Genomic DNA, 17,806 nt, shown 5'->3' with positions numbered 1-17,806 from the left:
GGATGGATGGATGGATGATTCTAATCTCTGGGGAATAAGAAAGATAAAAGCTTTCATATCAGACAATGAAACATCCTTCAACACTGGTAGCATATATGCATAAATATGTATGTATATATGTATACATGTCTGTGTATTTTAAGTCAGTTGCAAATGGAAAAAATTAAACTCACCATCTTGATTTCTGTCCAGACTATTAAACGCCAACCTCATTTTTTTCTCATGGTCTTTAAGGTACTGCATAAATTCTTCAAAGTCTAGCTGGTCATCATGGTTAGCATCACTAACCTTTAAAAGATCCTACAAGAAAGAAGAAAATCATAAGAGAAATTCATCAGCACTATTGTATAATTAGGCTGATCCTATTAAGTAAATCAGTTTTGTCAGTCTATAGCTAAACCAACCAAAGACATGAAAATTACAGACTTCCAGAACAGTGCTGTCCAACTCAAATAGAAACATGGACCATTAAATCCCACATAAGGACCTCTGCAGACTGCACAGAAATCTACATATTAATATTATACATATTTTACTGTATTTTTGTTTATTTTGTTAAAGATTTCATAATTACATTTTTAACCTGGTTTGGGCACTCAAGAGCGTTGTGGTCACAGCATAGACCCCATGTTTGACACCTCTGTTTTAGAATGAAAAGAGATTTTAAAGGTCACCTAGATCCACCTCTTTTTTTTTTTTTTGCTTTTTTTGGAGGGCAATTGGGATTGAGTGACTTGACCAAAGTCACACGGCTAGTGTGTGAAGTGTCTGAGGCCAGATTTGAACGCAGGTCCTCCTCACTCCAGGGCCGGTGCTCTATTCACTACCACCTAGCTGCCCCTTAGACACAGCTCTTACTTGACATTCCACAGTTTCTGAATTTTATAAAACACTGGAGAAATCACCATTATATCAGATACAAACAAATCTGGGTTTCAGAATGAATTCTTTATAGAAACAATGAAGCAAAGACTTACATGATAAAAGGCATATTTTCAAATGCTATTAGAGTCATACTTTCAGTTCTTCAATATGCACATTAAAAGTCCTAAAAGTAGGGAAATTTCTAACTGATGTTCCACCATGTCAGTTTTCATTCTGCTGGCTATGCCCCTCTTTGCAAAATGTAGATCCCGTCCCCAAATCATACAGAATTAAGAGAGAAGGCAGCATGATACAGTGGAAAAAACACTGACCTCGGAGTACTTATACATCTGTTTACACATCTAATTACCCACTACTTATGTATTCTCCAGAACAACATAAGCCCCTTGAGCATGGAACCTATTTGGGGTTTTTGTCCTCATACCCTCAGAAACTAATACAATTATCTTCCATGTAGTAATAAATCCTTGTTTAATTTAAGTCAGTCAGATAAGAATGGAAAGGAAACTCATTAAGGTCATTTTGAATTCTATCAATTTCTTCTATTTTTCAACTATGTATTCATAGTCTTTCTACATACAGATGGGCAGCATAGTCTTGGAATACACTTAGCACAAACGAGAAACTGGACAAAGCACCCAAAAGTATGACTGTCCCAGTTTACTGTGGGATGCCTTAATGCCACATTAATTAGCACAAAGAGTACTCTAAAGCAAAGTCATAAGTCATAAAAGTCATAAAGTCAGCTAGTTCTCTACCCCCTGAAGAAAACTAGAAGACGTATTCTGCCTGAATTTGTAACGATCATCCCCAATGACTAGAACAGGACCGTACAACATACTACTTTCGGCCCACCAAAGAATTTTGAGTGGCCCCTGAAAAATGTAGCGTATGTAAGGGCAGCTAGGTGGTGCAGTGGGTAGAGTGCCAGGCCTGGAATCACCTCTTCCTGAGTTCAAATCTGGACTTAGACACTTACTACCTGTGTGACCCTGGGCAAGTCACTTAACCCTATTTGCATCAGTTTCCTCATCTGTAAAATGGGCTGGAGAAGTAAATGGTAAACTACTCCAGTATCTTCACCAAGAAAACCCCAGATGGGGTCATGAAGAGTTGAACATGACTGAAAAAATGGTCAAACAACAATATGACTAAAATGGACTCCCCCAATAAATCCATCTGTTGAAATCTTTCTTTCTTTAAACCAGATGTCATCATTAAAGCCTTCCCTGATCCTCCTCTCCTCAAATATTTCATTGTCTCCTCTGTGAATTTAATATATTCTAATCTGTAGCTAAGTTACTTATATACATCTTCCCCCCCTCCACTAAATTATGAACTCTTTGAGACTGGTTCAACTATCTTTGAATCCCCAAGATTAATTTGCAAATAGAAGGCACATTTAATAAAATATTATTGAACTGAAATGACCATGCAAACCAAAATGACTTGTTCTTTCTATCCCTGCTTGGTTCACCCATCTCAAGACCAAGTTTTAATTGACTTGCCTACTAGAAACATCTATCTTTAAACCCTTTACTTAATGCCTTTCCTTATTATCAGATACACACTCTTCACCCGTTTCCTCTTCTCTACCCATATATAAACCTACTCTTCAGAACTAGAGCAATTTCCTTTTATAAACTCACATACATCTGATGTTGGAAGAAAAAAAAATGTTGTGGAAAACTGGTAGTACACTGGATAGATGGTAGGCCTGGTGTTAAAAGTCATTCAAATCTAGCCTCAGACAATTACTAACTGTGTGACTCTGGTGAGTCACTTAACCTCATTCCCCTCAGTTTCTTCAACTGTAAACTACAAAATTATAACACATACCTCCTAGGTACGTTAAGGGGACCAAATGAAATAATATTTGTGAAGAAGTTAGTACAGTGCCTGTTATAGAGTAAGTGCTATATAAATTCTTTTTTCCCTCTCCTTCCTACCAACTTACTGTGTAAACATAAATTAAGGTCACAGGTGAATAATTTCTAAGGACATTCTTTTAAAAATGCATACACAATCACTGCTTTGGTATTTATCATCTTCAAATTAAGAAAGTCAAAAAGGCATAAATTCTCAAAACTTTCAGTGATTCTGACAATTTTTGACAACATTTTTTTAATATTCTAAAGATAGAAAACCATCAGTTCTTATGATTTTGAGCACATGTAGTTTAAGTAGTCTATGTCAATAATCTGTTTCCTGATGGAGTCATTGCCCTCCAAACTTCAATGTTACTCATAGCAATTTTTAAACCACATCTGCATTATCTTTATTGCAAGAATCAATGAGGGGGAAATGGAATTAAAAAGCTTCTGCCTTCTTAATCCCATTTGTCATTCCCCCATCAGAGAGGAACATTTTCTTTTTATCCTCCTCTTATGCCTTATTCACTTAAGGAATATTTCTTGAAAGTTGCATAATGTGGTTTGTTGTAGAGGAAGTGGGAAGCAAATATGACATCCTGCAGAAGGGGTAGCTAGATGGCTCAGTGGATAGAGCGCTGGGCTTGGAATCGGGAAGATTCGTCCTCATAAGTTCAAATTCAGCCAAGACACTTAATAGCTGTGGGACCCTGGGCAAATGGCCAACGTCCACCACTGGGTACCCATGTTCTTTAAGGAATTGCGCGTTAGGGAAAAGGAAATCAGAAGTGATTCAGAAAGGCAAACACTAACCCAGACTTGACCGCAGCTTTTAGCACTATATTATCCCCCAAATTCGATGCATTCTGTGTGTTTGAACAGAAGGAAATCATGACCCCAAAATGACAGACAGTCATAAATATTCCCACATGTAGGCAGGATGAGTCTTCTCCATAAGGTATAGCTTCAACCAGTCTTTCCCCAGCATGTACTATTAACACTACATCCACTGACCCTCTCTACAAATACTCTCACCACCAAGAATAGGCCAATTTATACCAAGAGATATACTAATAGTCTCTGAGTCTCTGGCTCCCTTAAATACCCTAAAAGAAATGCTACTGAAAACTACTAAAGGTCTCTCTAGCTGAACTCCACAGCCTAGCCAGCATGAAATGGAGGTCAATCAACAAGCATTTATTAAATTCCTACTGTGTACCAGGCCTCGTGCAGGAAAAAGAAAGATAAAAAAATCTCCCTGCCCTAAGTTGAGGAAGGCATATACATATGTGTGTGTTTGTATATATGTATGTATATATATATGCACACACACATAGGAAACAGTCAGTGCAAAGGAATGAAGACAAGAGGCATAATTTCATGTTTGAGAATTAGTAAAAAGTCTTCTTATCCTGAACTACAGTGTACATAAAGGGAATAATGTAGAATAAGGCTAGAAAGCTAGGTGGCACCATGGATGCAGTACCAGGCCTGGTACATCAGAAGACTCATCTTCCTGAGTTCAAGTCTCGCCTCAGATACTTAGTAGCTGTGTGGCCCTGGGCAAATCACTTAACCCTGTTTGCCTCAGTTTCCTTTTCTGTAAAATGAGCTGTAGAAGAAATGACAAAATGCCAAGAAAACACCAAACGGGGTCAGGAAGAGGCAGCCAGGACTGAAACAAGCGAACAAAAAGAACAAATAAGGCTGGAAAGGTAGGATATGGACAAATTGCTAACTAAAAGCTTTTGAGAATCTTATCAGCTGTTCAAAGAGAAGAAAGACATGAAAAGTGACATAAACAGAAGCAAGAAAGCATTGTATACAATCACGGCAATATTGTTAAAAGAATAAGTGTGAATGACTAAGTTATTCTGAGTATTGTAAATACTCAAATCAACTACAAAGGACCTATGAAGGAAGATGCCATCTACTTCCAGAGAAAGAACTGATAAATAGAAGTATGCATAGTATGGTTTTACACATGTGTGTGCATATGTGTATGTATGTGTGTCTGTACATCAAATGGTGGGGTAGGGAAACAGTTTGAAACAAAATGTAACCAAAAATAAATAAATAAAATTAAACCAAAAAAGAGAGAGGAAGACAGAGGAAGGACAAACTTCCACCTCCTACACTGTTTCCTTGCCCCTGTTAATTAAGGCCTTAAACCCCTAAAAAGGGTACCAAACATATAACTCTTGCCATTAATCCATTAATCACCCAGGGATGGTATAAAAGACATCAAGAGCTGATTTTCTGCTTTGGGAAATGGCCAGGAGAATTCATGAAGGTGATTAAGCTGAACCTTCCACAGAGTCTCTCTTAACAAATATTTTAGTTGTTTTCTTGGTATAATAAAATTGTGTGTAGTTACAAAGCTGATTAACTGTGAAATAGTATGAAATGTAGATATTTGGTCAGACTAAAAGGATTCTGACCAGTGTGGGGAAGAGAAAAACCAAATGAAGATTTCCATAATTTTAATATTTCAAAGTGAAGTTCTAATATGGAATATGGAAAAACACTGAAATACACCCATTAAAAAGAGTTTTCACTTGCTATTTATTATAGTTTTTGAAGTCTTATCAATGAGGCATGAAAAGAAATTAAAAGAATAATCATTATCAAAGAAGCTACAATATCTGTTTTTCATACAACATGATCATATGCCTTAAAAAAATGGAGTCAACAACAATAAAAATTAATGGTGATCAATGACTTCACTAAAGAAATTAGATGTAAGGGGCAGCCAGGTAGCACAGCGAGTAAGAGCACCAGCTGCAGTGTTGAGATGACCTGGAGATCAAATCCCGGACTCAGACACTTAGCACCCACCCAGAAACACCTGGTTGTGTAACCCTGAGCAAGTTACTTAACCCCAATTGCTTAGGGGTGGCCAGGTGGCTCAGCGAGTAAGAGCACCGACTCCAGTGTCGGGATAACCTGGATCAAATCCGGGCTCAGATACTCAGCACCACACCCAGAAATAACTGGCTGTGTAACCTTGAGCAAGTTACTTAACCCCGATTGCTTTAAAAAAAAAAGAGAGAAAGAAATTAGATGTAAGATAATTCCAACCCCCAATCATCTGCACCATATGCCAGCACTAATTATAGAAAGAAATTAATAGCAAGAAAAATAGCCTTCATAATATCAAAAAATACACCAAATATTGACTTGAAGCATATAAGAAACCTTTACAAAGCCATCTTCCTTAACAGAAATCAAGGAAGAACTGACTAAATAGCAAAATATTCCTTGTGCAGGTCAAGTAAAAATAGCAAAAACAGTAAATATATCCCAAACCAACTTACAGATTTAATGTAATACCATGCAAAATACCAATAAGTGATTTCACTGAATTAGATAAAATCATAATAAATGTCATATGGTAAAATGGTGATGAGGACTCAATCTGTGATTTTCATAAGCAAGTTCCCACATGAGAAAATTCCCTCCCTATCAGGTATGTACCTCATCAGCAACTTAAGAATCTTAGAGGGTTGCCTAGAACACTAACAGGTTAAGTGACTTGCCCAGGGTTATACAAGTCAATATGCCCTAGAGTCGGGACTTGAACCCAGCTTTCGTATTCAATGCCCCCTCTCTGCCCATTATACCACTCTCATGTTGGAAAGGCGAGTTGAAGTCAGAGAATGGTAGACCTTAAATATCAAGGTTAGTGTTAATATTTTAGTTACAGGACACTGGGGAGTCTTTCAAGGATTTCTGAGCAGCAGAGTCATTCAATAAACACACTACACTGAAATCACTTTGGCAACAATCTGAAGGATCAATTAAAGAAAGGAGAGATTGGAGCCCAGGAGACTATTTAAAGACCTACAAAGACAGAATTGCTAGGTGGCACCATAGTACATAGAGCGTCAGGACTGAATTCAGGAAGATGAGTCTTCCTGAATGCAAATCTGGCCTCAGACACTTCCTATCTGTGTGACCCTGGGCAAATCACGTAACCCTGTTTGCTTCAGTTTCCTCAGCTGCAAAATGAGCCGGAGAAGGAAATGCCAAACCATTCCAGTATCTTTGCCAAGAAAATCCCAAATGGGGTCACGAAGAGTCAGGTATTGAAGGATGGGGATAAAAAGATGAAGAAGATTACAGAGTCACAAAGAAAAACAGCAAAGTGGGACTAACACTCCGAGCTCTAAAAACACTACAAAGCAATAATGACTTTTTTCATCTCTGGCACTGGGGAGAGAATAGAGAGTCAAGGAAACATCATAGGACGGAGGAATAGAACCCAAGATCTGATGCGTGAGAAGCCCACGTTTTAGAAACATTAGAAATAGGATCATCATTAAAATGTTTTTTAAAAAAATGTATAAAGACCCATATGTACAAAAATATTGATAGCGGCTCTTTTTGTGGTGGCAAAGAATTGGGAATTAAGGCGATGTCCATCAATTGGGGAATGGCTAAAACAAGTTATGATATAAAAATGTAATGGAATACTATTGTGCTATAAGAAACAAGGAGCAAATGGATTTCCTATCTACCTGGAGGGGCTTATATGAACCGATACTGTGTGAGAAGAGCAGAACCAGGAAAAATTTGTACACAATTACGGGCACAACATATGTGTGATGACCAGCTTTGATAGACTGGACTCTTCTCAGAAATGCAGGGCTATGAGTAAACTCCAAAAGACTCATGATGGAGAGAGATGTCTAGGTTCAGAGAAAGAACAGAGTTTGAATGCAGATTGAAACAAATGACCTGCTCTCTTTCTTTTTCTTGTTTGGTTTGGTTTCCTCTTTCCCATTGTTCATTCCATCTGATACAATCCTTCTTTATAACCTGACCAATGTCTAATGTGAAAGTATCTGCAGATTCTATACTTGATTGTATGCCACCATGGGGGGTAGGAAGAAAATTTGAAACTCAAAGAACTGGGGAACTGAATCTTGTAAACTCAAAGTAAACAAACAAATTAATAAAGACAAAAAAACTTTAAAAAAAAAAAGAAAAAATGGATAATATAGCAAAAAAAATGAGTTTAGATATGCATCTTATATACCATAATAAATTAGCTGGATCCACAATCTAAAATTTTTTAGTCATTAAAAAAAAAGAGAAAGAAAAATATTTTTCTTACCTAGCTAGAGGAGGGACTTTTATCAAACAAATGGGATTGGGTTATATAAGAATAGAAAGACTATAAAACAAAAAGCAATATCTCTAAAGTTAAAAGAAAAGAAACATATTGGGAAAATATTTGCTTTCAAAATATAAAAATATGTATTAAATGCATAAGAATCTAGAAGGAACTGATGTAAATAAATATTCCCCAATGGAGAAAGAGTCAAATGATAGAAACAGTAAATTTAGGGACAAGAAAATGCAAATTGTTACTAAAATAAATATCAAATTCCCTAATAATCAAAGAAATGTGAAGTCAATAGAAAAATACAAAAAATTTATAAAAAATCTAATACTGGTAGAATTGTGGGGAAACAGATACCCTATTCCATTATTGGTAGGACTGAAGACTAGTGCAAACATTCTGAAGGACAATATAGCAATATGTATTGACGAATAAAACTTTTCATGCCTTTCAACCCAGCAAGTCCATTGTGAGGGCTTTACCCAAACAATGATTTTTAAAATTATTTTATTTGTCTTAAACACGTCTCTATAAAAACATTTATAGTTTAATATTAAATGACTTTAAAGCAAAGATATAGACAGCAAAAAAATAAGTTGGAAGATAAGGTTCATACATATAATAAATAGAAATAATATGGCATTTACTATGTATCAAGCATTGTGCTAAGGGCTTTACATTTATTATCTCATTTAATCCTCACAACAATTTGGTAGATTACAGTTTGGGTAGTTGTATCCCCAACACCTGGCACACTTGTATCCCCACCACCTAGCACTTGTTAATGGTAAGTACTTAATAAATGATTGTTGAATCTAATTAATTAAATGCCAAGTGGCATTTGAGGAAGAAATGGGAAAGAGAGATGGTAACAGCATTATAAGGATGGAAGAATAGTAAACTGTGAGAAATATAATATCCTGGATTCAGATACCAGGGGACCTACACACATATCTTTTACCATTCCCTTTATCTTTACTATGTAAGCTCCATTAAGAGATTTCCTCTAGGCTACCCCCAGTCTCTAGTCCTCTCAAATGTCACCTCCTCCAAGGAACCTTAACTTATCACTGTATCTTTCCACCCATATTCCCTATAGATCACTTTGCTGGCACACCCATGGGCTTACCATATATCACTTTGTATTATAGTTACTTGTCCTATGTGTCTTTTCCCCACTTCTAAGAACCATGAGAGCTGGTACCGCTTATCAAAACTTTGTCTTTTACCCAGCATCCATAGAATAGTTCTTTAACAAATGTTTGTTGAATTGCACAGAACTCTTGATGGTATTTGTACACCAGAACCTTAAAAGCTCAATTATTTTCCAAAATTAAATCATTGGACCTTAAAGGTCATCTCCTGCAATCCTCTCATTTACAGAAAAGGGAAAGGAAGCCTAGAGGGAGTTTGTGACTTACCCAAGATCACGCAGGTAATAATAAGTGATACTACAAGAATTCAAACCTAGATCCTTCCCAGCACTTTCTCTATTAGGAAGCCATTTATCAAGAGTCCCAATTCTACACTGAGTTCTCATGTATACTCCAAGCAAGCAGCAGCCATGAAGACATATTTAGGCCACTAGGTATCTAGAGATATTTCCTCAAAGCAGTGGTCAGTACATACTGTCAACCACAGGGGACAAGACACTCTTAGGATATTACTCAATCATAAAATCATGGATTAAGGTGGTGAGGAGGTCAAGATAGGTCAGATTTTTGTTGCTTTTCGTTCATCAAATTAATATAAGAATGAGGATGGAGGAAAGGTGTTTTTCTTAATACAGAAATTCACTTGAGCTATGGGTCTTTCGCTAGATATCGGTGGAAAGACTTTGGTTTTGCCCATGGCTGTCCCGTCTCCTATTCACCTGTCATTTACGCCCACCTGCTGCGTCTCTTGAGAGATACCCAACTTCCCAAGACCCTCCTGCAGCTCGAGGATGTCCACCTTCCCGTCCCCGTTGCGGTCCAGCTGCCAGAAGAGGTTTTCATAGCGGCGGTTGGACTCTTCATCTTCGTTGTAGCTGCCGGCGGCCAGCACGAAGCCACGCACCCAGCGGAGCATGGCTCCCAGAGGCAGTGGGGGGACACCCTGGGGGACGTGGGAAAATCCTCCTCCGGCCACCAGCCGGGATCCCAGTCTGCCCTCCTCGGTCCTGCCCCGGCCTTGCCCCCCCACCCCGCCCAGCCGAGGACCGTGGCGGTGGCGGCTTGGGCTGCGGCCCGAGGCGTCTGTCCGCGCGGGGACAGGGAAGCTGCACCCGCACCGGGACAGAGGGCAGCAGACCGCGGGCCGTGGAGCTCACCTACCCACTGCACCGAGGTGAACGCCCTGTATGGAAAGCTCTGCCGTCTAAGATAAGGCTCGGGGTCGGCCGGGGTGAGGAGGGCCCTGCAGGGGCACATTTTCGTCAGAACTCTGGGAGGAAGAGGCCCTTGAAGCCCTGCGTCCGTTTCTCCACGGAATTCAGTGCCTGCAGGGCAACTCCCCAGGGTGGGGCAGGACGGAACTGGGGGACTGGTCTAGTACTGCATGGGGGCTCAGGGCACTGGACGCACAGAGAGCTGCAAGTCCCGGAGCTCAAGACTCTCTCCTGAGCATCCTGCGGTCTTGAGCTGGTCTTTTTAAGCTGTGCCCCTTTCTGGGTCAGTATCAGCCAGAACAGCACACATTCTGGTGCCTGGCTCAGGGCATTGCACACAGAAGGAGCTTCAGAAATGTAAAGCCAGCTGCGGAGAGTACCTCCAGGGATTAGTTTTGGCTTTGACTTTGAGGTGGGATCAGACTTTCTGTGGGAAAGGAGACACCTTAAGGAAGGGCAGAGAAGGAGAAATGAAATATAGGTGGCTGGTAGTTTACCTTCGTTTCTTTGCTGCTCGATTGGTCCAGAGTGCTAATGCTTTTGGGGTTGTTATCCTGAAGAAGTGATAAAGAGAAAGCAGAGGAATTGGATTGAAATCTGTCCACACCCTGAATTTTGCAATAAGAAGTTTATAATCTGATCTATGGTCAGTTCCAGGTCTTGTTTTAATTCTCAGTACTGAGCTGCTCCACCTTTGACTGCAAAGTATGTAAATCAATCTGATTTCTATATTGACCATTTATTTGGTGGTGTCCATGTGTAGAGTTGCCTTTTGGGTTGTTGACAGAGTGTTATAACCACTCAATTATCTTGACAAAACTCTATTAATCTCTGTCCTGTTTTGTTTTGAACTCCAAGGCAAATTTGCCTGTTATTCCAATTATCTTTTGATTTCCTACTTTATCATTCCAATTCTATGATGAATATGACATTTTTAAATGTTATTTCTAGATGTTGTGGGTTTTCATAGAACTGATCCACTTTGGCCTATTCCACATCAGTGATTTGGGGCATGGACTTGTATTACTTTTATAGACTTGTGATGTCGAACAGTTTGTCTTGGATTGGAGCAGATATGCTCTTTTTGCCATTTTGTTGACTATGAGGGCTATTCCATTTTTCTTAAGGGTGTCTTGCCCACAGTTGTATATGTGGTGATCATCTTAATTAAATTCACTCATTTCCATTCATTTAATTTCATTGACACCCAAAATGCTTAATCTTTCCATCTCCTGTTTGACCACATCCAGCTTACCTTGGTTCAGAGATGTTGCATTCCAGGTTTCTATGCAGCATTGACCTTCACAGCATCAGACTTTCCTTTTATCACCAAACACATCCACAGATGAGCTTCCTTTCAGCTTTGGCCTAGCTGCTTCATTAGTACTGGAGTTACTTACAGTTGACCTCTGCTTCCACCTTCTGAACTGAGGAGTTCATCTTCCAGTACCATCTCTTTCATCATTTTAGTACTACCCATCTGGGCAAAGACACTGGAGTGGTTTGCTATTTCCTTCTCCTGTGGGTCACTCTTTGTCTGAACTTTCCACTATGACCTATCTGTCTTGGGTAATCTTGCATAGTTTCATTGAGTTACAAAAGCCCTCTGGCATGACAAGGTAGCTGACTATCAGATCATGAGATTCTTATTGCAAAATTCAGACAAATTGAAAGAAGGAAAAACCATCAGACCATATGGTTATGACCTAAATAACATCCCTTATGAATATGAAGTGGGGGTGATGCATAGATATAAAGGATTAGATCTGGTAGATAGAATGCCTGAGGCTTGCAATGTTTCACAGGAGGCAACAACAAAAAAACATTGGAAAGAAAAAGAGCAAGAAAGCAGAATGGCTGTCTGATGAGGCTTTACAAATAGTTGAGGAAAGAAGGAAAGGGAAAGATATACCCAACTGAATACAGAATTCCAGAGAATAACATGGAGATAAGGTTTTCTTAAAAGAGCAACGCAAAAAATTTAAAAAAAAACCATAGAATGACAAACACAAGAGATCTCTTCAAGAAAATTAGTTATCAAGGAAACATTTCATGCAAAAATGAGCATGATAAAAGACAAAAATGGTAGAGATTTAACAGAAGCAGAAGAGATTAAGAAGTTGAAAGAATAACACAGGGGAACTACTATACAAGAAAGATCTTAACATCACGGATAACCAACATGGTACAGTTACTGTTCTAGAGTCAGATATCCTGGAGAATGAAGTCAGTCGTGTGCCTTAGGAAGCATTGCTAACAATAAGGTTAGTGGAGGTAATGGAATTCCAGTTTAATTTTAATATTAATTTTAAAAGATGATGCTGTTAAAGTGCTGCACTCAAGTAATTTGGAAAACACAACAGTGGCTACTGGATAGGAAAAGATCAGTTTATGTCCTAATCCTAAAGAAAGACAATGACAAAGGAATATTCAAATTACCAAACAATTGTGCTCACTTCACACACTAGCAAGGTTATACTTTAAATTCTGTAAGCTAGCCTTCAGCAATATGTAAATTGAGAATTACCAGAAAAGCAGGTTGGTTTTTGAAGAGTCAGAGGTACTAGAAAACAAATTGTCCACGTTCATTAGATTATGGAGAAAGCAAAGGAGTTCCAGAAAAACATCTATTTCTGCTTCATTGACTAAACTAAAGCCTTTGACTGTGTGGATTACAAAAAATGTGGCAAGTCCTCAAAGAGATGGTAGTTCCAGATCATCTTACTTGTTCCTGAGGAACCTGTACACAGGTCAAGAAGCAACACTTACAACCAAACATGGGAAACTGATTGGTTTAAGATTAGAAAGGGGGGCGGCTAGTTGGCACAGTGAGTAGAACACTGACCCTGGAGTCAGGAGGACTTGAGTTCGGATCTGGCCTCAGACACTTAACACACAGACACACAAAAAAACTAGCTGTGTGACCTTGGGCAAGTTACTAAGCCCCAGTTGCCCTCCAAAAAGCAAATAAATAAATAAATAAAAGATTAGAAAGGAAGTACAGCAAGGTTGAATGTTGTCACTTTATTTAACTTATATGCAAAGTACATTATGTGAATTGTCAGGCTGGATAAATCAGAAGCTAGAATTAAGGTTGCCAGGAGAAATATCCACAATATCAGATAGGCAGGCAATACCACTCAGATGACAGAAAGTGAAGAATTAAGAAGGATCTTGATGGGGGTGACTAGGTGGTGCAGTGAATAGAACACTGGCCCTGGAGTCAGGAGGACCTGAGTTCAAATCCGACCTCAGACACTTGACACACTTACTAGCCATGTGACTTTGCCCAAGTCACTTAACCCCAATTGCCCTCCAAAAAAAAAAAAGGAAGCTCTTGATGAAGCAAGAAAAAGAACAGTCTTAAAGCTGGATTGAAGCTTACCATCTAAAAAACAAAGATTTTGGCAACTGGGTCTATCACATGTTGGCAAAGAAGGAGAAGAAATGGCAGCAGTGTTAGATTTTATATTATTGGGCTAAAAGATCACTGCAAATGGTAACTGCAGGCATGAAATTAAAAGACATTTGTTCCTTGAAAGGAAAGCTATAACAAATCTGGACAACAGCCTAAAAAGTAGAGACAACACCTTCCTGGCAAAGGTCTGTGTAGTCAAAACTATGCTTTTTCCAGGAGCAATATATGGATGTGAGAGTTGGACTATGAGGAAAGCTGAGTGCTACTGAATAGCCATTTCTAAATTATGCTATTGGAGAAGACTTTTGCAAGGAGATCAAATTAGTCAATACTAAAGAGATCAATTCAGACTCTTCATTGGAAGGACAACTACTGAAGCAGAAACTTAAACACTCTGACCACATAATGAAAAGATAGGACTTATTGGAAAAGACCCTTATGTTAGGAAAGATTAAAGGCAAAAGGAAAATGGGACAATAGAGGATAAGATGGATATATAATGTCATAGAAACAACAAACACGAAATTGAACAGACCTTGAGAGATAGTGGAGTATAGAAGGACCTGACATGCTATGGCCCAAGGGTCACAACAGGACTGAACAACAGCAACCACACCCTATCTTCCAGCTGTGTCTATCCAGTTCCTGGGATAGGAATTCTGATTTTATAGCATTAATAGGAACATACCACCAAAGAAATTGTCTGGAAATAAGGTTCAGTGCTGGTGTTAAATTCATTGAATTGTAAAAAATCAGAAAGAAAAAATGTGAAAAGGAGAAGAAAAGGAAGATAGTGAGGCACCATCCCCACCCCCATCCACCATTTCCATTAGTCCCACCAAGAATATATGCATTTTCCCAGTGGATTTTTTTAGGGGGAAAAAATGAGCAGAAACTGTCATTCCAGATTACTTTGGGACTGCCAAAAAAAAAAATAATAATAGCTGTGGGATGCATTTAAAACCTCAAAAGTGCTAGGATGACTGCCAGTCTCTTGGGTTTTTTTTGTCCAAATACTTAGTTGTATCATCTTCTGCATACCCTGGAGGTAAAAAAGAAGGAACCAGAAGGAACAAGCCAGGATCAGAATCAGGGTTTTTGTTTGCTTGCTTTTGGGGATTTGGTTTTGTTTTTTGGAAAATGACACTATCAAATCCCCACTCTGTCACTACCTATGTGGCCTTGGCTAAATAACTTAACCTTTCTTTGCCTCAGTTTTCTCATCTGTAAAATGAGGGGTTTGAAACATGGCCTCCAAGGCCCCTTTCAGTTCTAAATCCATGATTCCATCTGGATTGAAGTTTCTTATTATTTCAAGATGTTAATATATTTATTGTTTTGATGTCTTGTGGTAATTCTAATCTAAGTTTTTATAAACCTAAGTATAATTTACCTTAATTCTTTAGGTATATTTGCCATGTATGACAGATGCCATATGTAAGCAGGTGCAATGTACCTGGGCAACAGTAACTGAATATCATAGCCATTTTGATAATTTGTGCAAACCAGACACAAAGAGGAAAAGAAATCAGAGTCAGAATACTTATTTTCAGGACTAAACCTAGGCCATATGCTTATAAATTAACAATACTAAATAATAAACAAAAGAAATGAATGTGAAGTACCCAGGAGAACAAAAGCAAAAGAATACTTCAAATAATGATCTCATATTTATGTTGTATTTGGGAAGCTAGGTGGCACAACAGATAGAGTGCCAGGCCTGGAATCAGGAAGATTCAAACATTTGGCCTCCAACACTTAGTAGCTGTGTGACCCTGGGCAAGTCACTTAACTCAGTTTGTCTCAGTTTCCTCGTCTATCAAATGAGCTGGAGAAGGAAATGGCAAACCACTCCAGTATCTCTGCCAAGAAAAGCCCAAATAGGGTCATGAAGAGTCGGACACGCCTCAAAAAATGGAACACATAAATCCATTTCTTACTCAACTGAACTGTCAGTCGCCTTCCTAATTGCTTTACAAGCTTCTGCCCATATCTAGAACCTCAGTTGTAATCCCCATAGCTGCTTTCCTCAAAGCTAGTCAGTCAAAGGGTAGGCCAACAATCTTCCTTTCAGTGATAACCAGCTCCTACTCCAAGGTCACCAAGATGCTATCTGATTCCTGTGTTATAATTTCCTCCCCAAACCATGTCAGACAGCTATCTCAGGAGTCTAGGTCAGAACACCCTCTGTCATCCTTTTAGCCACAAAATGTTAACTGCTAGAAATTCCTAAAGGATCTATTAATACTATATAATTTGCACACACAATATAACATTTTATGAATAATTCAGACTTAGTTTTCAAGTAAAACAAAACCCACAGAAAAATCAGTGTTTCATCCCTGGCATACATAACAAAATTTGGATTAATAGAAGTAACAGTATCATGTTTCCAACTAAAACTGTGAAGTTAAAGTCCCATAAGGGATGCAGTCTACTGTAAAGTATGCTATTCTGGTATAACCAGAAGAGAAGGCAAGTCTATCATGTAGCAATTGCGAGAGTGGTAACTGATTGATAGCTTGCATGTTCCAACCTTCCTTCTAAATTCCATAGGGAATCTTTTAAAATCCAGCTTTGGCTGAACTTCTGGCTAGATGGAGGAAAGAGAAAGTTTAAAGAAAAGAGATGAATAAATAAATGGTACAGTGGATAGAGTGCCAGGCCTGGAGTCAGGAAGACTCAACTTTGTGAGTTCAAATCCACCCTCAGACCATTATTAGCTATGTGACTCTGGGCAAGTCACTTAACCCTGTTTGCCTCAGTTCCTCATCTGTAAAATGAGCTGGAGGAGGAAATGGCAAACCACTCCAGGATCTTTGTCAAGAATATCTCAGATGTGGTCATGAAAAGCCAGACACAACTGAAAAGTCTCAATGATAGCTGTCCTCAATGAACTCAAGCCACCAAAGTTAAAATAAAAAGCATCAAGACCTCTTTATATGTCATAAAAATTAAAAATTAATATTATAGCAGCATTTCTGATCTAATATTTTTTAACCTCCCTGGACTCCCTTGAATAGAAGACAATTTAAAGATTGGTCTTAATTCTCTTCTAACAAAACTGACAGCTAGATGCAGACTGAGTTTATGCCTATAACTAAGGAAGTAATGAAAAGTATCTGTTTATGCTAAGGTAAGGGTGGAGATTTCATTTTGTTAACTAGATCTAAAGGTGCCCCTTTTGTTTACAGTTGGACTCTTAGGAGTTCATCTACAGAAGTCTCCCAAGGGAATTTCTTCACTGGTCCTCACTTTCAGTATGTGAGTTTTACTTAATTATCATTGAATATTAGAATTACAAGGGACTCTGGGGCTAATTTAATCTAACTTCCTATATAGTACCTTTCAGTTAGTTTCTGGAAAGGTCTATCTTCTCTTAGGGTGTTTGTGTGTGTAGACATGAATATAGATCTTTTGGTTTAGTAATTCTAAAAACCCTAGCTGAAAGAATATGCTTTTGTTTTCTAATTCCTATAGAATTTTTTTTCATGTTTTGTTTCACAAATATTGTAAGCTGTGAGGTTGCTTAAAGGAGAAAAGTCTTTTCTGATTTACTAGGATACTGATTTACTACATGGGTCAGAAATCTCCAAGTGGAATGTTTACAAATTAATAAAAATGTGTCTCTGACAGATTTGGTTTAAACATGAGATGAATTACATCCCAGAACATGAAAGATATATAATATGACATATAATACATTAGTTATATTAATAATTATAATATTATAAGTAACATTATTGATATATTAATAATAATATATGACATAATATGTGACTTCTGCGCCCCTTTCAATGATCTTTTAACTCTAAGTAGTTAATGCTGGCATTATATCAAATTGGAGGGTGGTCTCTAGTGGAGTGCCTCAGAGCATTTGTTCTTTGCTCCATACTTTTGAATAATTTTCAGGAACTCAAATAAAGAAATAGTTAGCAACTTTATCAGACTGGCAGAAGACACAAAGCAGAAAGGGTCAGATAACAAAATAGATGACCCAGTCTGGATCCAAAAACTATCCATGGCATATTAGAAAGTTGGACCAAATCTAACAAGATGAATTTCATAGGGATAATTATAAATATCTTACACTTGGGTTCAAAAAAGTTATCTTCACAAACACTAGCTAGAGAAGG

At 38.3% G+C, this 17,806-nt stretch overlaps 1 protein-coding gene across 1 annotated transcript in view; it reads right to left on the bottom strand.

The window, feature by feature from the left end:
- LOC138162255 (mitochondrial adenyl nucleotide antiporter SLC25A24-like) overlaps positions 1-17,806 on the bottom strand; it is an 87,598-nt gene that overhangs the window by 45,099 nt on the left and 24,693 nt on the right. The window contains exons 3-4 of the mRNA XM_069089284.1: positions 10,750-10,860; positions 174-300 (exon numbers count right to left, since the gene is read on the bottom strand). Of these exons, the coding sequence (XP_068945385.1) occupies positions 174-300; positions 10,750-10,860 (238 nt within the window). The remainder of the gene's footprint in view (positions 1-173; positions 301-10,749; positions 10,861-17,806) is intronic.

This window comes from Petaurus breviceps, unplaced genomic scaffold (assembly GCF_028583685.1).
Source record: "Petaurus breviceps papuanus isolate PSGF00001 unplaced genomic scaffold, PetGlider_PUasm1.0 186, whole genome shotgun sequence".
NCBI lineage: Eukaryota > Metazoa > Chordata > Mammalia > Diprotodontia > Petauridae > Petaurus > Petaurus breviceps.
This window is presented reverse-complemented; position numbering and strand designations above follow the sequence as displayed.